The 16,910-nt window shown below is 44.5% G+C and overlaps 1 protein-coding gene across 1 annotated transcript in view; it reads right to left on the bottom strand.

The window, feature by feature from the left end:
• Nucleotides 1–16,910, bottom strand: part of cemip (cell migration inducing hyaluronidase 1) — a 121,679-nt gene that overhangs the window by 60,811 nt on the left and 43,958 nt on the right. The window contains exons 11-13 of the mRNA XM_088991758.1: nucleotides 13,896–14,065; nucleotides 9,743–9,952; nucleotides 3,152–3,357 (exon numbers count right to left, since the gene is read on the bottom strand). Of these exons, the coding sequence (XP_088847884.1) occupies nucleotides 3,152–3,357; nucleotides 9,743–9,952; nucleotides 13,896–14,065 (586 nt within the window). The remainder of the gene's footprint in view (nucleotides 1–3,151; nucleotides 3,358–9,742; nucleotides 9,953–13,895; nucleotides 14,066–16,910) is intronic.

Genomic DNA, 16,910 nt, shown 5'->3' with positions numbered 1-16,910 from the left:
GGGCATAAAGCCCCAGACAACTTAGCTCCGAGGACAGACATGGGCAAACTACGGTCTACGGGCCACACACGGCCCGTTAGGCCTTTTGATCCGGCCGCCGAACTTGTCCAAATTACAGTAAAAACAGTGTCTGAAACTCATGACAAAAAAATTAGCGGACAGCAGGGCAGAAAAACCAGGGCAGACAACTCTGAAAAGTTGCCTGCCCCATTTTTCACAACTTGAAACACAATAAGACGACTAATATAATATAAGGGATTTTTTTTAATTAAGGATGGACCTATCACAAATGCTCCCATGCTCAATATACAGTAAATATACCTTGCCGAAGCTTACGCTCTAGTTTACGTTTGTCCATTCACTGGTGCACAATGCCATCTTTGCGTTGCGTTGTCTGCTAAATGCCACTAAGCGGCTTTCAAAACTCTCAAGTACACTTTACAGTCACGGTATAATATACGTTTATTTTTTGTAGCGTCATAAAATTTCGTTAGCTTCTTTTGAATCTTTCTTCTGGTGCTGAGGTTCGGTGCATCTACTTTGGAAAATGATATGCAAATGCACGACCTTATAATGCTCGGGAAATTACGAAGCACAAAGCAGGCTTCTGATTGGCTGCCGTGCCGAGTATGCAAATTTCAGCTGCAGGTAGCTGCAGGTAGGATATTTAATACAGCCAGCCTATGTCTGTGTGCTTGGCAATGATACACGTGTACTGTGTTGCGCGTGAAGCCGAGGGCGTCCGTGGCGACTTTGTAGAGCGTGCAGTCAGGATAATCCATCCATAATTTTCGCGGAATTTAATACACGAAGATGTTACTGACATTGAGTAATTGTTGTGTAATAATAAGTTTTGAATGTGGAAAGTGATTCCATATCTTGCATATTCCTTGAGACAAATTTATTAACTGATAAGGGCCATTTTTCACATTTGAAAGACAGTTAATAAATTGGGTTGTAGGGTTCTTACTGTGCTATGAGGTTTGCACACACTACATTTAATGCTTTAGGTTTAGTATATCCGGCCCAAACACTCCCTCCAAATGCTTCTGAACTGGCCCCTCTGTCAAATTTTAGAACCCATTGTGGCCCGCAAGTCAAAAGGTTTGCCCACCCCTGTCCTAGGATAATCACACATAAACCCCTCCACCACATTAAGGTGACGGCTCACAGAACCAGTCAATCACAGGGCACACGGAAACGAACAACGATTCGCGCTGACACTCAGACCTTGGGTCAATTTGGAGTGTATAATCAGAGTGTCATTCGTGTTTTTGGAATGTGGGAGATATTCCAAATCGTTAAAATATGTGACAATGTATGCATGAATTGATATACCGGGATGAAAGAGGAGAGGAAATTCAGTCAAACACAAAGGATTCCACCAACCCAGCCTCAGAACACATCAGAAAGCATATACCCTTTTTATACTTAAATACTGAGGAATCTGAATGACGTTTAAGTGAATGTCAGCGACATTATCAATCCAAAAGTTTTGCTTTTGCTCTACAGTTTAAGGCAGAGTCAGTTTGACAAGATAGTCATGCAACCTGCATGTGATGCACCGAAAAGCTTTAACTGACAGAAAGAATTGGAATTTAAAGTATCCCTAAGAATACACCCCATTGTTAGTAACTAAACTGATTTTTAATGCCTTTGAATTCGGTTTAATTTTAATTGCATATCATTATATTTATATATGAGCATTGAATGTGTTTCACCTCCTCAAAAATGTGGTTTTCTGAAAGAATTTGCCCTATTCTCATTGAATACTTTGGATGAAGATTTAGCATTCTTGAGAAAATTGTTCAGGAAATATGTTGACAATGGGCACTATGTTCATGCCGTCGTGGGGAGCATTCAGTCTAACTGAAAAAAATGGTATCATTTCAAATGATGTACAGCATACTACAACGTTTATACGGGGAAAAATATTGGGAACCGATCTTACAAAGACCATTTTGACTCAAATCCAGTTTTTTTCAACTGCTGGTATCCAACGACAATGCTGCTGCCTATCGCTACTACTTTCCCCACAGTCCAGCAAAAGTAATCCTCAATCGTATATATTTTTTGTTGCTGCATACGGTCAGATTGATAAAACCAAATGTGCACAAGTGCGGTAAGCTGTCTGCATTTCCGCTTGTGTCAGCGTTTTTTGATCATTTCAAATAATGTGCGGCGTACTACAACCTTTATACAAGCGCAGATAGAAACGTGTTTCGGCACCTACAGTATGTGCGCAATTGTGGTATGGAACATAGTAGAAGACGCAAAGTGGCACACCTCTTCTTCTTCTTCTTTTCCTTTTGGCTTTTCCCTTCAGTGGTCCCCACAGCGAATCAATAACCTCCATCTTCAGAGGTTTGGTTCGCATGTTTGTTTTGGCCCATCTTTTACGTCGGATGCCCTTCCTGACACAACCCCCTGTAATTGTGACTGGCACTATAAGACACTGGATTGTCTCCCTTTGTGGCTGCAGAACAAGCAACTCTATGATCTTAATAAAGATGAAGATGCTCGATAAAAGGTCCCCCAAACACAAAATGGTCATTGGTGCATATCTCCAATATTCAAATATTGTAAAGTAAAACTTCTCACCATTTGTTGACAATGCTCTGATCTTACCATGAAATGGGCATCTCTTCCCCTACTTCTCATCATCTCATTCCCTTTAAAATCAAGGTGGTCCGTCGGGCACAATGACATTACAGAAGGAGAAATTCACTAGCTGGGGTATATGCGTGTTGTTTGTGGAATTGACATGGTGATATGTTTGAGACGGCATGGTGTCTCTTGGTAAAGAGTAAAATATTCAAATAGGCGGGGTACACCCTGAACCATGTGTACACTAATTGCAGGCCGCTCAGAACCGAAAAACAATCCACACTCACACTCACATGCAAGGACAGTTTGGAGAGTCCAATCAGTCTGTCAAGCATGTTTTTGGTATGTGGGAAGAAACCAAAGGACCCAGGGAAAACCCACGCATGCCCGGGTAAAACATGCAAACTTCACACAGAAAGGCCAGAGCAGGTTCAATTTCTGTCAGTGTTAAATGATTCTGAAGCACATAAGTACCGCGATAGTAGAGATAATAATCTTATTGTACCCTCTTAAAGGACTAACCACTCTGCTGCTATTATGTTACCTGCAGTCTTGCCGTGGGTTGGCTATATATCCTGGGTATGCTCCATCAGTGATGTCTCGACACATTTTACTGTCTCTGTCTGAGGGCAGTAGAGTGCCTGCTCTGACCAGGAGGCCCAGACAGTGATCAAATGTGTTTCTCTCCTCAGGACCATCCTCTGTAAAGAAACAATGCCCCAGGGTGTCATAGCCCACCACGTCTTTTACCTGCAAAGGAGAAGGTTTTACTTTACTCTTTTTGTTTTTGTTTCAGACAGTAAGAACACACATGTTTTCAAATGAAATTGGATTTGATGAATAAACTGTCTTTCACATCATGCCCATTTCATTTGTCTCCAATTGTGTGCAGGGGTGTCAACGGGGGCCTCAATCCGCCAAGTTGAAAATGTCTCCCTCCTCTAAAATATCAGATTCAAATCATCAAAGATGTTAACAGGCTTCGTAGAGCCTTCTGATGAACAGATCATTGGAATTATGCGTGCTGGAAGAAAGCGACATCCAAAGCAACTTGATAGAAGCCCCAGAGGACTAAGCTTTGACTTCTCTGTCTTCTTCGACCGATGCAGACCAGCATTGCAAACAGAGCACCTCCTTGCAATATGCCATATTCGATGATCATCTGTGCAACTGGCTTTCTGTTGAGTATTGCACCATTTAAATAACAAGTCAACCTGTTTCTCTCTTTTGAAAAGACAATTGAAGCATATTGGTGATGTCATTTCTCGCCATAGGGCGGCCCGGTAGTCGAGTGGTTAGCACACCGGCTTCACAGTGCAGAGGTCGCCGGTTCGCGTCCCGGTCCGGCCTCCCTGTGTGGAGTTTGCATGTTCTCCCCGGACCCGCGTGGGTTTTCTCCGGGTCCTCCGGTTTCCTCCCACACTCCAAAAACATGCATGGCAGGCAGATTGACCACTCCAAATTGTCCCTAGGTGTGAGTGTGAGAGTGACTGTTGTATGTCTTTGTGTGCCCTGCGATTGGCTGGCAACCAATTCAGGGTGTCCCCCGCCTCGTGCCCGTAGACAGCTGAGATAGGCTCCAGCAACCCCCGCGACCCTAATGAGGAATAAGCGGTACGGAAAATGAGATGAGATGAGAGATGAGATTTCTCGCCATACTGATAATGGTAATTCCTGGTCTTTGAAAGAAAACAACATATAGACTTCCGCTTTTACAGAATTCAGAAGTACATGAGCTAACAAAAGCCAGAGGGAGAAAGCATATACCACAAATGTTAAAGTCATTGTATTGGCTCCCTATATGTATGGGGAACAATTTTATCCATCCAACCATCTTCTGCCGTTTATCCGAGGTCAAGTCGCGGGGGCAGCATTTTCATTAGGGAAGCCCAGACATCCCTCTCCCCAGCCCCTTCTTCCAGCTCATCCTGGCGGATTCTGAGGTGTTCCCAGGCCAGCTGGGAGACATAGTCTCTCCAGCATGTCCTGGATCATACCTGGGGGCTTCGGCCAGTGGGGCATGCCCGGAAAACCTCACCAGAGAGGTGTCCAGGAGGTATCCTGATCAGATGCCCGAGCCACCTCATATGGCTCCTCTCTATGTGGAGGAAAAGCGACTCGGCTCTGAGCCCCTCTCGGATGACCGAGCTTTTCATCTTATCTCTAAGGGAGAGCCCGGACACCCAACGGAGTAAGCTCACCTCGGCCGCTTGATCTCGTTCTTTCGGTCGCGACCCATAGCTCGTGACCATAGATGAGGGTTGGGACGTAAATCGACCAGTAAATTGAGAGCTGCGCCTTTTGGCTCAGCTCCTTCTTCACCACGACAGATCGGTAAAAATTCCGCATCACAGCATACGCCACAGCGATCCGCCTGTCAATCTGGCGCCGCGGATGGCAGCCTCGGTCACACACTCCCTAGTATTGTTCCTGGTTTTGTCATTTTCATTTGTTTTTTGCGATCCTACGCAACTCAGTTACACGAGGGAAGAGTTACTGAGCATTGGGGAATCCACTCTTGGACTATTTTCACCGACACACCAAAATCTACAAGGTTTTTCAGGGCTGCTCGCGAGCGGCGTAGCAGCTCTGTACGGAGCTTTGAGACGCCGGCGTAGGAGGGGGAAGAGAGCCGGCGTGCTCGTCAAGCTACGGCAGCGTGGATTTCGAACGCCGCTCCCATCGATCCACCTCGCTAATCTACGCTCACTACCAAACAAGATGGACGAACTTCTGCTTCTCACAAAGACCAATAAAACGTTTGCCCGCTCTGCTGCGCTGTGCTTCACTGAGACTTGGCTTAGTGACCGCCACCCGGATTCCGCGCTACACCTACCCGGATTCCGTCTCCTTCGGGCCGACCGTGACACGGAGCAATCGGGGAAATCCAAAGGCGGTGGACTATGCTTCTACATCAACGAAGAATGGTGCACCGATGTCACGATGCTCGACGCACACTGCAGCCCTGGTTTGGAATCGCTGTCTCTCAACTGCAAGCCATTCTACTCGCCACGTGAGTTCGCTTCCTTTATTCTCGTTGCCGTGTACATCGCGCCACAAGCTAATGCTAACGCATGTATACAAACGCTAGCCGACCATGTAAACCATCTCGAACTAAAATATCCAGAATCACCCCTGATCATTTTGGGCGATTTTAATCAAACACGTTTGAACCGTGAACTTCCCAAATATAAGCAGCATATTGACTGTTTCACCAGAGGAGAAAACATTCTAGATCATTGTTACACAGCACTCAAAGGCGCATAACGGTCTGTTGCGCATGCAGCATTGGGTCTTTCTGACCACTATTTAATCCACTTAATTCCCACATACAAACAGAAACTCAAATGTGTAAAACCGGTCGTCAAGACAGTTAAAGCATGGACAGATGAAGCAAAGTTATCGCTACAAGAATGCTTAGACTGTACTGATTGAAAAGACTGATTGAAACTTCAACGGGCACATTGGATGAATACACAGACACTGTAACATCATACATCAGTTTCTGTGAGGACATGTGTGTACCAACAAAGTCCTTCCGCTCATTCAACAACAACAAGCCATGGTTCACTCCCAAACTCAGGCAGCTTAGGAAAGAGAAAGAGTCTGCATTTAAAAGCGGCGAACATCGCAAAGAAACGTTATGCGGAGAGGCTTAACAAACAGTTCTCGGCTAACGACTCTGCATCGGTGTGGAATGGCCTGAAAGCAATAACAAATTATCGTTTACCTTCCCCCCAAGCAGTGTACAACAATGGTATGGCTGATGAGTTAAATACATACTTTTGCCGATTTGAAAAGGACACCCCCATTTCCCTGGTCTGCCCACCATTACCAGAAACTACCGTATCTCCGCCCTCTGCCCTACAGATCCACGAACTGGACGTTAGACGGCTCTTCAAGCAGCAGAAGATCAAGAAAGCTGCAGGACCTGACAGAGTGTCCCCCTCCTGCCTGAGAGTCTGCGCTGACCAGCTGGCTCCGGTCTTCACACAAATCTTCAACAGATCCCTGGAGCAGTGTGAAGTCCCATCCTGCTTTAAACAGTCTACTATCGTCCCAGTTCCAAAGAAACCAGCACCCTCGGGATTGAACGACTATAGACCTGTCGCTCTGACGTCTATGGTCATGAAGTCCTTTGAACGCCTCGTGCTGAACCACCTAAAGAACATCACCGGACCTCTGCTAGATCCTCTTCAGTTTGCCTACCGGGCAAACAGGTCTGTGGAGGATGCAGTCAACATCGGACTGCACCACATACTCGACCACCTTGACAACACAGGAACCTACGCAAGGATCCTGTTTGTGGACTACAGCTCTGCGTTCAATACAATCATCCCAGAACTCCTCATCCCCAAACTTCTCCAGCTTGGCGTGTCCCCTACGATCTGCCAGTGGACCCTCAGCTTCCTGACAGGACGGACACAACAGGTCAGACTGGGAAATATATCATCCACAACACGAACCACGAGCACTGGAGCCCCGCAGGGATGCGTCCTCTCTCCATTGCTCTTCTCTCTCTACACGAACGACTGCACCTCAACGCACCCAGCTGTCAAATTCATAAAGTTCGCAGACGACACCATGGTCATCGGTCTCATCAAAGACGGCGACGAGTCTGCGTACCGACAACAAGTGGAGCAGCTGGAGCTCTGGTGCAGCCGTCACAACCTGGAGCTGAACACGCTCAAGACAGTTGAGATGATCGTGGACTTCAGGAAACATCCATCACCACAGCTACCCCTCACACTATCCAACTGCCTGGTGTCAACCGTTGAGACCTTCAAGTTCCTGGGAATCACAGTCTCCCAGGACATGAAGTGGGAGGTCAACACCAACTCTATCCTGAAAAAGGCCCAACAGAGAATGTACTTCCTGAGGCTGCTAAAGAAGCATGGCCTGCCACAGGAGGTGCTGCAACATTTGTACACGGCTGTCATCGAATCCATCCTGTGTTCTTCCATCACCGTTTGGTTCGGGGCCGCCACAAAAATGGACAAAATCCGACTTCAACGGACAGTTAGGACGGCGGAAAAAATCATTGGCACCGCCCTACCCACTCTCGAGGACTTGCACACTGCAAGAATCCAAACTAGGGCGCGGAAAATCCTACTGGACCCTCCGCACCATGCCGACCACCTTTTCCAGCTACTCCCCTCAGGCAGGCGCTACCGATCCATGCGCACCAAATCCAGCTGACATTTAAACAGCTTCTTCCCCCAAGCCATTAACTCTTTGAACTCTTTGAACTCTTTCAACAGTAGCCAAAATGGAACTGTATAGTGCCACTTAGCAGTTTTTTTTGACGACGATACTAGTGCAGCGTGTTCTACCGTAAACAAATTCCTTGTGTGTTCTACATACTTGGCAATAAAGATGATTCTGATTCTGATTCTGATCTCTCACTCCCCCGTCCCCTCATTTGTGAACAAGACTCCCAGATACTTAAACTCCTCCACTTGGGGCAAGATCTCCCCGACCCGTAGAAGGCACTCCACCCTTTTCTGACTGAGAACCATGTTCTCAGATTTGGATGTGCTGATTCTGACCCCAACTGCTTCACATTCAGATGCGAAACGCTCCAGAGAGAGTTGTAGAGCCCCGCTTGAAGGCCCCAACATTACCACATCATCTGCAAAAAGCAGAGATGCTATACTGAGGCCACCAAAATGTAACCCTTCAACGTTTCGGCTGCGCCTAGAAATTCTGTCCATAAATGTTATGAACAGTATCGGTGACAAAGGGCAGCCTTGGCGGAGCCCAACCCTCGCTGGAAATGATTCCGACTTACTGCCAGCAATGCGAAATAAAGCCTGACATTGGTTGTATAGGGACCAAACGGCCCATATCAGGGGTTCCTGTACCCCATACTCCCGAAGTACCTTCCACAGAACGTCAAACATCTTCTCCAAGTCCAGAAAACACATGTAGACTAGTTGGGCATATATATATATATATATATATATATATATATATATATATATATATATATATATATATATATATATATATATATATATATATATATATATATATATATATATATATATATATATATACACACACACACACACACACACACACACACAGCAACACCACTTCGGATTTTATCTGAAGATCCATGGCATACTCGAGGTCAGGGGTGTCAAAGTCATTTTTTGCCGCGGGCCACATTGTAGTTATGGTTTCCTCTCGAGGGCTGTTATGAATTTGGGGAAACCATTACAATGTTTAAATCCCTTCAAATATTACATATAGAGCACACAGCAAATTAATGAATAACTCGTTTTCAAATCTGAAGTCAAGAATAATGACTTTTATTGTGGTTGACATCCAAAAATATGAAATTTTGGCTCAGATTTTAGCAATCATGGAATTTAACAAGTTTGATTTGCTTTCGCGGGCGGACAAAAATGATGTGGCGGGCCGGATTTGGCCCGCGGGCCTTGACTTTGACACCTGTGCTCTAGGTAAAGATTATCCAAGTCATATACAGTACATGAACAGTTGGGTTACTCATTGAATTAACATTGAGTCTTTTTCTTTGTTCTAATCCTTATAGAATCGCTTCAAAATGACATTGGTTCAGAGTCTGATAGTTTAATAGACATTTTTGCGATGCAATTTGATCTGTTTTATCGTTCTTTGCAGATAGACACCGATTACTAAAGAAATAGAGCTAGATGTATTTGAGCAACTGTTATGACAATGAGAGTAATGAATGGCTTTTATGCGATCTAGTTTAGAGTGATTGAGGTTTTACTATTTTAAATAGAAATTAAATACAGTAAAGTCTCGTTATATCGATATTCAAGGGAGTCCGAAAAAATATCGATATAACCGGGACTATCGATATATCCGACCCTGTTTGCATGTAATTTTCTCTGTGCGTGCATAGAAATAGTATCGATATAACCGGGACTATCGATATATCCGATATCGATATAACGAGACTTTACTGTAATTTCAAATTGAACTGAAGCTTTTGTAGCCAGATTCAAACAGGCTCACATGGCTTTTCTGAAAAGACGAGAATTAAGCAAAACAAAGCATTTTTTTCTGTTGAGGAACACGTTTTTCTTGTATGCGTATTTTGTTTCACACTGTAATGTTCCCATACAAGAGCTGAACTCACCAGAAGTCCATTGGAGCTGTGGATGGTGACACAGCGAGAGAATGAGTGGTGGATCGACAGATCACTGACATAGGTAGGTGGGTTGTAACCTCCCTTCTCATCCACTTCACCATTCATATGGAAGTGGACTGGGTAGTGTCCCATTGTTTGCTGGCCCATGTGTTGGAGCTCCACACCAGATATATGTACAGCCTTGAAACCTAGCTCTACCTAATGACAGCAGAGGAAATCAGTCAGTCTTGCAATAAAATGTATGATGATTACTGCAAAGCCTTTTGAGCAACGTGAGGAGATGGAATGTGTTTCTGAGGAAAGAAGTCGGGAGTGGAAAAGAGAGCAAAAGGGGATAAAGGGATGAAAACAGCTACAAGAGCTTTGACAGACAGCCAAAGAAAACTGACAAAAACAACTAGATCGATGTAACCAGAAAAAAAGCCATTTCACCGTTACTCAACTTGATGGATCACAGCTTTTCAGAAAAATGAAAGAACTTTGCAGTGTTTGGAGATTATAAAAGCACCTATGCCAAAAGTGTTTGGAGATTATTAGTCTCAAAGAAATTTACATTTCACACCAAAGTGATGAAAGGAATGAAAGTGCAAAATAAAGTGGAAAGGCAGCCACTCTCGCGGCGCCATCTCATTTTATTCTCAAGGAATTAACTCAACCACATTTTGTTGGGCTTTTCGATTCGTGTATGTGCGATTTGTTTTACCAAAAGTGCTGCACACACAGTGTGCATGAGCAATAGCGGACAGGATGAAATGTAATACAAGAGTCTAATTATTAGACTATCCAATTAGACTCTAATAGGATATGATAGTTCACTCCTCGGACAGAGACTTGAAGGCAGACTTGTGTTCCCACGTACTTCCCTGTCTCTCAAGGTCATCACTGAATTTATTATTCCAGACTGCATGTATAGTTTTTATTATTTAGCATGTTTTGTATAAAAGATATCTGTCATGAGATACATAGTGGCTCCTGAATGAATGTGCATTCTGTTACCACTGGGGGGAAAAAAACAACTGAAGAGCATCAACAACTGTGTTGCCTGTTAAACAAAAGTGAGGGAGTTACAAACCACAGTGATACCTTGGATTACGAACTTAATTGGTTCCCAGAAAGTGTGTTTGAGGTGAAAAGTGTGTATTCCAAATATTAATTTCCCAGGGGAAACCATTAAAATGAGAATAATCCGTTCTCAGGTCCCTATAAAACACAATTTTCTACTAAATAAGCCTTAAAACTACACAAAACTACACCTTATTGTATGTATAATAAATGTGCTTTGGTATTGTAATTAAAGAAATAAACTGTGCTGTTTAATAAAGTCGTTTTATTTACCTTTGTGATGCTCGATGGAATGGAGTGGCCGGTTACATCAGCATTAAAGGGAGAAATTTTACAAATAAATTCATGGTTATGCTATGGGCTCACCAGTTTCACGCATAGTGGCTAATCTGTACATTGAAAAGATGGAGAAACAGGCCCTCACATCCTTCCCGGGGACAAAACCTAGACACTGGTTTAGATATGTGGACGTTACTTTTGTCATAATTAAAAAGACAAGAAATTCAATCCTTCACAGATCACCTCAACTCAGTAGACATCAACATTAAATTTACTCGTGAGGACATTAAAGAGAACCAACTACCCTTCTTGGATTGTAAAGTAATTATAAAAGAGGACAGAGCGCTAAAAACAGAAGTCTTTAGGGGGGCTACGCACACTGACCAATACTTACTTTTTGATTCTTACCACCCTTTACAACACAAACTAGGAGTTATCAGGACCCTCCAGCATAGGGCTAAACTAATATCAACAAGCATTGAAGGTAGAGAAAAGGAGTCAAAACATATCAGGAGAGCACTCACTAATTGGGTACCCTCAGTGGTCATTCAACAAATGTCAGAAAGAAAGAATAGGGAAGGAAACCAAAAATTCTCAAGATACAAAAAGGAAAGGAGTAGCAGTGCCTTACATTGCAGGAGTTTCACACACAAAATTCCTATTTATTTCAAACCGTTAAGGCAAAAACATGTTAAGGCAAAAATTAGTGCATCCAAAAGATAGGCTGCCAAATGAAAAACAAAGCAATGTAGTTTATTCTATACATTGTAAGAATGAAAATTGTAAAGAGCAGTACATTGGGGAGACTCAACAAATTCTCAAAAAAAGACTTTATCAACATCGCATGGATAATACGAGTGGGCCTCAATCGGCAGTACATTTGCACCTAAAAGCGAGCAACCACTCATTTGACGACAATGAGGTTAAAATCTTAGCGAAAGAACATAGATGGTTTGAAAGGGGAGTAAAAGAAGCGATTCTCATAAAACAACAAAATCCTTCATTAAAACGGTCTGGTGGGGTGAGGTTCAATTTGGATCGTTCATACAATAGCCTGCTTAGGCAAAACAGGTTAGACAACATTCGTAATGCTGACGAGGTGATACCGGAGGGAGGGGGGCAAACAGGCCAGTTGTTAGTCAGGAATGTAGGAACAATTAGTAGGGCCACAGGGAGTGGTCCTCTGCTAGAGTAGGGACCTATCATAGCTGCGTCCGGCACCGCCATGTCTGGACATTAGGGATATATAAATAGGGCCGATACGACCAGTAAGACTTTAGTTCGCTGACGAAGCCTCTTGGATAGGATGCGAAACGTCCGACACCTTCAAAAAATTACAGACGACAGCTGAAGAAACCTTCTCATCTATGACTGTACAAAGTTTAAAGTTCTCGAACCATCTGTGGCTAGCCTTGAAATCATCAATGGATGACAAACTTCCAGGTTGCCTCTTGACAATATCCGAGTGAAGTTGCTGTGCTTTCTCTCCGCTAATTTTACCTAGATCCTCCTCAATTGTGTTCTGTTTAGCTGGGTTGATAGCTTTTTGCATAAAGTGTCTCAAGGAGCTCTGGGTTGTACATCTTCATACATATCAAGTTGTGATATTGCAACAGCAACAGATGCAGGACACACTAGAAATTTCATTAATAGCTGGTTCCCTTGCTTTTCTTTTCTCTTTAAATTGTACAGATGGTGTGTGCGGATTATTTGTGGAGCGTGATTTATGGGATATTTTAAACTTGCATTCTACAATGTGCCTTTGAACTATCAATAAAGTTGAAACCAGTCTAATTTTCGCTGTGTTTTCTATCCATTTTCTCACCTTTTCACTTTTTTCCCTTTTTTTTTCAAGCTGTCGTCTTCCTTTCCTGTTCATGTGCAGCTCTGTGTTTCTGTCACTGCTGCATGTGTCCTGCTGCGTGTGTCCCCTCCCTCCCCTACCACGGATCTTGACCAATCACGTGCGGCTTTAACGTCAGAGAACCGGCTCATTCGCAAACGACACATCACTCATTGCGGCGCTGTGTGTGTTTCACAAAAAATAGTTTGTATGCCAAGATTATATTCTCACGAATTTAACGTTCGTAAGGCGAAAAGTTCGTTAGCTAAAGCGTTTGTAAGCTGAGGCATCACTGTACATCCAATATAAAAAAACATTGTTGTGAATATAATTGGCACTTGCTCAACAACTGTGATGTGATGGTCACCAACAGTGAGCTGTGACCATCAGCGAGGAATCAGACATGGTGGCGGTAATGTATGTGACAGCATCGTGTCACAGTCTAAGCTTTCCTACCCTACTTTGGTTTCCAAGTTGAAAACATAGACGAAAAGTCGAAAAAAACGAAAAATAAACACTGACCAAACTACAGTTGAACGCACAGCCGTTGGCCGGTTGTAACTTAATTGTAATAATTAAATTTTCAGCGATTACGAACACATTTTAAACAACTTTTCCTTACACATCGTTTTATTTTCTCGGATTTCCTGTCATGACGTCACATTCTGTCCATCTTGATATCATTTTGTTTTCTCAGACTTCCTGTCATGACGGCACATCCTGCCCGTCTTTATAAGTAGCCCCATCCTCCCAAACACCTCTTTTGTCTTTTCCCCTTATATTTTGTGCCATACCAAAGATTAAAGAATCTTTTTGTTCTTACTTATGATTCCTGATTTATTAATAATGACCCTGACAGACGCAAGTAAAAATAACAGTGAAAATATAAAAATACAATGATAAAATACCTTGTTTAATACTTCCACATTCAGTAAAATGTTAGTACGAATAGCATACCTTCAAATGTCCTCCAAAAGTGTCAAAGTCAAAGAATTTGCAAGCTTCGTTGCCGTAACAACTGGGCTCCATTTCACCCCGGACGAGGATGTTACGACTCAGCAGACCAACCTCCGCTCTCATGTCTACCCCATCTACCTCTTCACCCATGTGAATATACTGGACTTTACCTGGGAACACAAACACACATGCATAAAGAGCTGGGCTTTGAGAACTGCGGAGGGCATTATATTACTCCTTAACCCTATTATGCAGCGTGTTCTACCGGAAACAAATTCCTTGTGTGTTCTACATACTTGGCGATAAAGATGATTCTGATTCTGATGCACCATGTAACCTGATAAAAAGATTGGCTGTCCAATGTAGTAACCACTTTCCCTGAAAAGGTTAACATGCCTGCCTTAATGCTCACATCAATAGTTGCTCAATTATATAAACCCAGAGTTGTGCAACACGCTTGAAACAAACTTGTCACATTTTTGAATGTGTTATTTGATTACTGAAGCGTAACACTTTCTCATCTGCTGAATAAACATTTGTGGTGCTCAATTGCATGCAAAGGTTGTGCTCTGCGGCTTGCCAAAAATCCGCTAATGAGGTGGTTAAATAAAATGGAATAAAAATGGTGAAATAGAATGGATGTAGAAATTAATAACAATTAATTAAACATGGTTGCACGTATTCTACAATCATTTTAATCAGGGGTGATAAATACATATTTGGGATGTAATGATCAATCGAATTAATCAATATATTCGATGTGTCTGCCAAGTTTCCACCTACCGGTACATTGAGCACTGCTGGGCTTGTTTACATTGAAGCTGGACGTATATTTTAAAACTGTTAAATGTAATGCCAAACATTCCCCCCCCCAAAAAAAAACATTTTTGAAGCACAGATAATACGGTCTAAAGAACTCCAACCATCACAATTAAAAGGACAACTTGTATCAACCTACTGCTGACACACTTCTTTCAAATGTACTTCTTGAAAACCCGTCTCAAAACACAGTTGTGCTCTTCGACTCAGCATGATTCTGACTTGATCTTGGTTTTGATCCCTGGTGCTTTCTACTATCTTTGTGACTCCTTTATTTCCTGTACAGACGCTCCCCAGCTTGCGAACATTCGAGTTACGAAAAACTGTACATCAGAATCAGAATCATTTATTGCCAAGTATGTAGAACACACAAAGAATGTGTCTCTGGTAGAACACGCTGCACTAGTATCATCATCAGAAAATAAGATTTTTTTTTACGGGTATATCAAAAAAATGTTTGGACAGAGATCCTGTAAGGTAGATTTTGTATTGCGCGCATTTTTTCCGCCCAAGCTCGCTTGCAATTCGCTGCGTCCTGTGCTTCATGCACACGCATGCACACAGACACATTTGAGATTTCAAGGGCCCAATGTTTATGCGACGGACACCAATGCTGACCAATCAGCGCCTGGCTCTACTGAAGTGTTGCCAACGAGTTCAGGCCTCGATCCGCCGACCTCGCTTGCGATTGGCTGCGTAGAGTATGTGAGCAGGGAGGAAATTCCTCTTACCAGTTCACGCTCTGAGGAGGAGGCGCCGAGCTCGTTTACGATTGGCTGTGTAGAGGACGTGGGTTGGGGGGAAATCCCTCTTCACGGTTAACGCTCCAGGAGGACGCGATGCATAACAAAAAGTAATTTTATTCAATAATGGCTTACTGAAGACCCAAGGATATATGTGTCATGAGCGAGTTGACAGCTCGGCGGGGCCTCCACTCCCGACGTCCGCCAGCTGCTGTCAATTCCCTCATCACTGACTGTTGGACATTTAAACCTGATGCTGGCACTTACCCAGCGTCGGAGATACTACGCATCGCGCCTCGCCCGTACCTTGAACATTTATTCAGGACGTGCTGAATAGCCACGATCGCGTCTGTTTATATGCATCGCGTCATATGCTGTTTTGCACCCTCGTGTGCCTTTTTATTTTGTTAGTTAGTGTGGTTGGGTGGATTGCCGCCGCCCACCCACTAGCCTTGCTGTTTTTTGTCACTTTTGTTTGTTCTACAAACTTTTTACCGGGTCCGTGTCATCTCGGACCCGCACTTTCTGTTAATAAATCTACTGCCTGCACCAACGCCTCTGTCACCTGCTTAGCGATCAACCACCAATCCCCAAACGTTCCCACTCGTCAGCTGCCAGTGTCGCCGTCGGAACGTGACAGAATCTTCCGACCACCATGGATCCCGCAAACAGTAACCGTATCTTCTCCGTCCTCGCTCAGCAGGCGGAGAAGCTCGGTCAATTGGTGCCGGCCCTCGCGGAGGTTCGCCGCGACATCACCCGATTGGCTCAACGGGTAGAGAAACTAGAGACCAGTGGTGCCTCCGCCTCGGTGGCCGCCCCTTGCCAAACTATGAGCCGCGAGCCCAACATCCCACACCCCGCCTGTTACGGAGGGGAGCCCGGACGCCGTGCGCAATTCCAGCTGCAGTGCTCCATAGTGTTCGACCAACAACCCACCGATACACCACCGATGCGGCAAAAGTGTCGTATGTTACCAGCCTGCTTGCCGGCCCGGCAGTCGCTTGGGCGTTGGCTGTCTGAGAATCTCGGCCGGAGCTCCGAGCCTCCTTCCCGGACTTCATCGCCGAGCTGCGGCAGGTGTTCCATCACCCGGTGAGTGGGCATGAAGCAGAGGGCCAGCTGTGGATCTACCAGGGCACCCGATCGGCGGCGGAATATTCCGTCGCCTTCGCGAGCTGATCTCACTCACGCTGCAGCTGGACAACCGGATGTGAGAGAGGACCCGGGAGCGTGCTGCCCAGGCTAACCCCAAGCCGCCGACGGGGACCTGAGGGGGCGGTGCCCGGTCCTCTCTGCGCGGGGGGTATGCGGCTGCGGAGCCTATGGAGATGGGGGGCGAAAGGGCCGCTCCGCGGCAGCCGGAGCAACGCAACACCGGCCCGGCTTGCCAGCTCTGTGGGAAATCGGGACACCGGGCCCCTGACTGTCCTAGCTGGGGACTTCCTGGAAA

The sequence above is a fragment of the Hippocampus bargibanti genome, linkage group LG03, assembly GCF_051943395.1.
Source record: "Hippocampus bargibanti isolate YZ-2025 linkage group LG03, ASM5194339v1, whole genome shotgun sequence".
Lineage (NCBI taxonomy): Eukaryota > Metazoa > Chordata > Actinopteri > Syngnathiformes > Syngnathidae > Hippocampus > Hippocampus bargibanti.
Note: the sequence above shows the minus strand (reverse complement) of the source record. Positions and strands in the feature narration are given on the sequence as shown.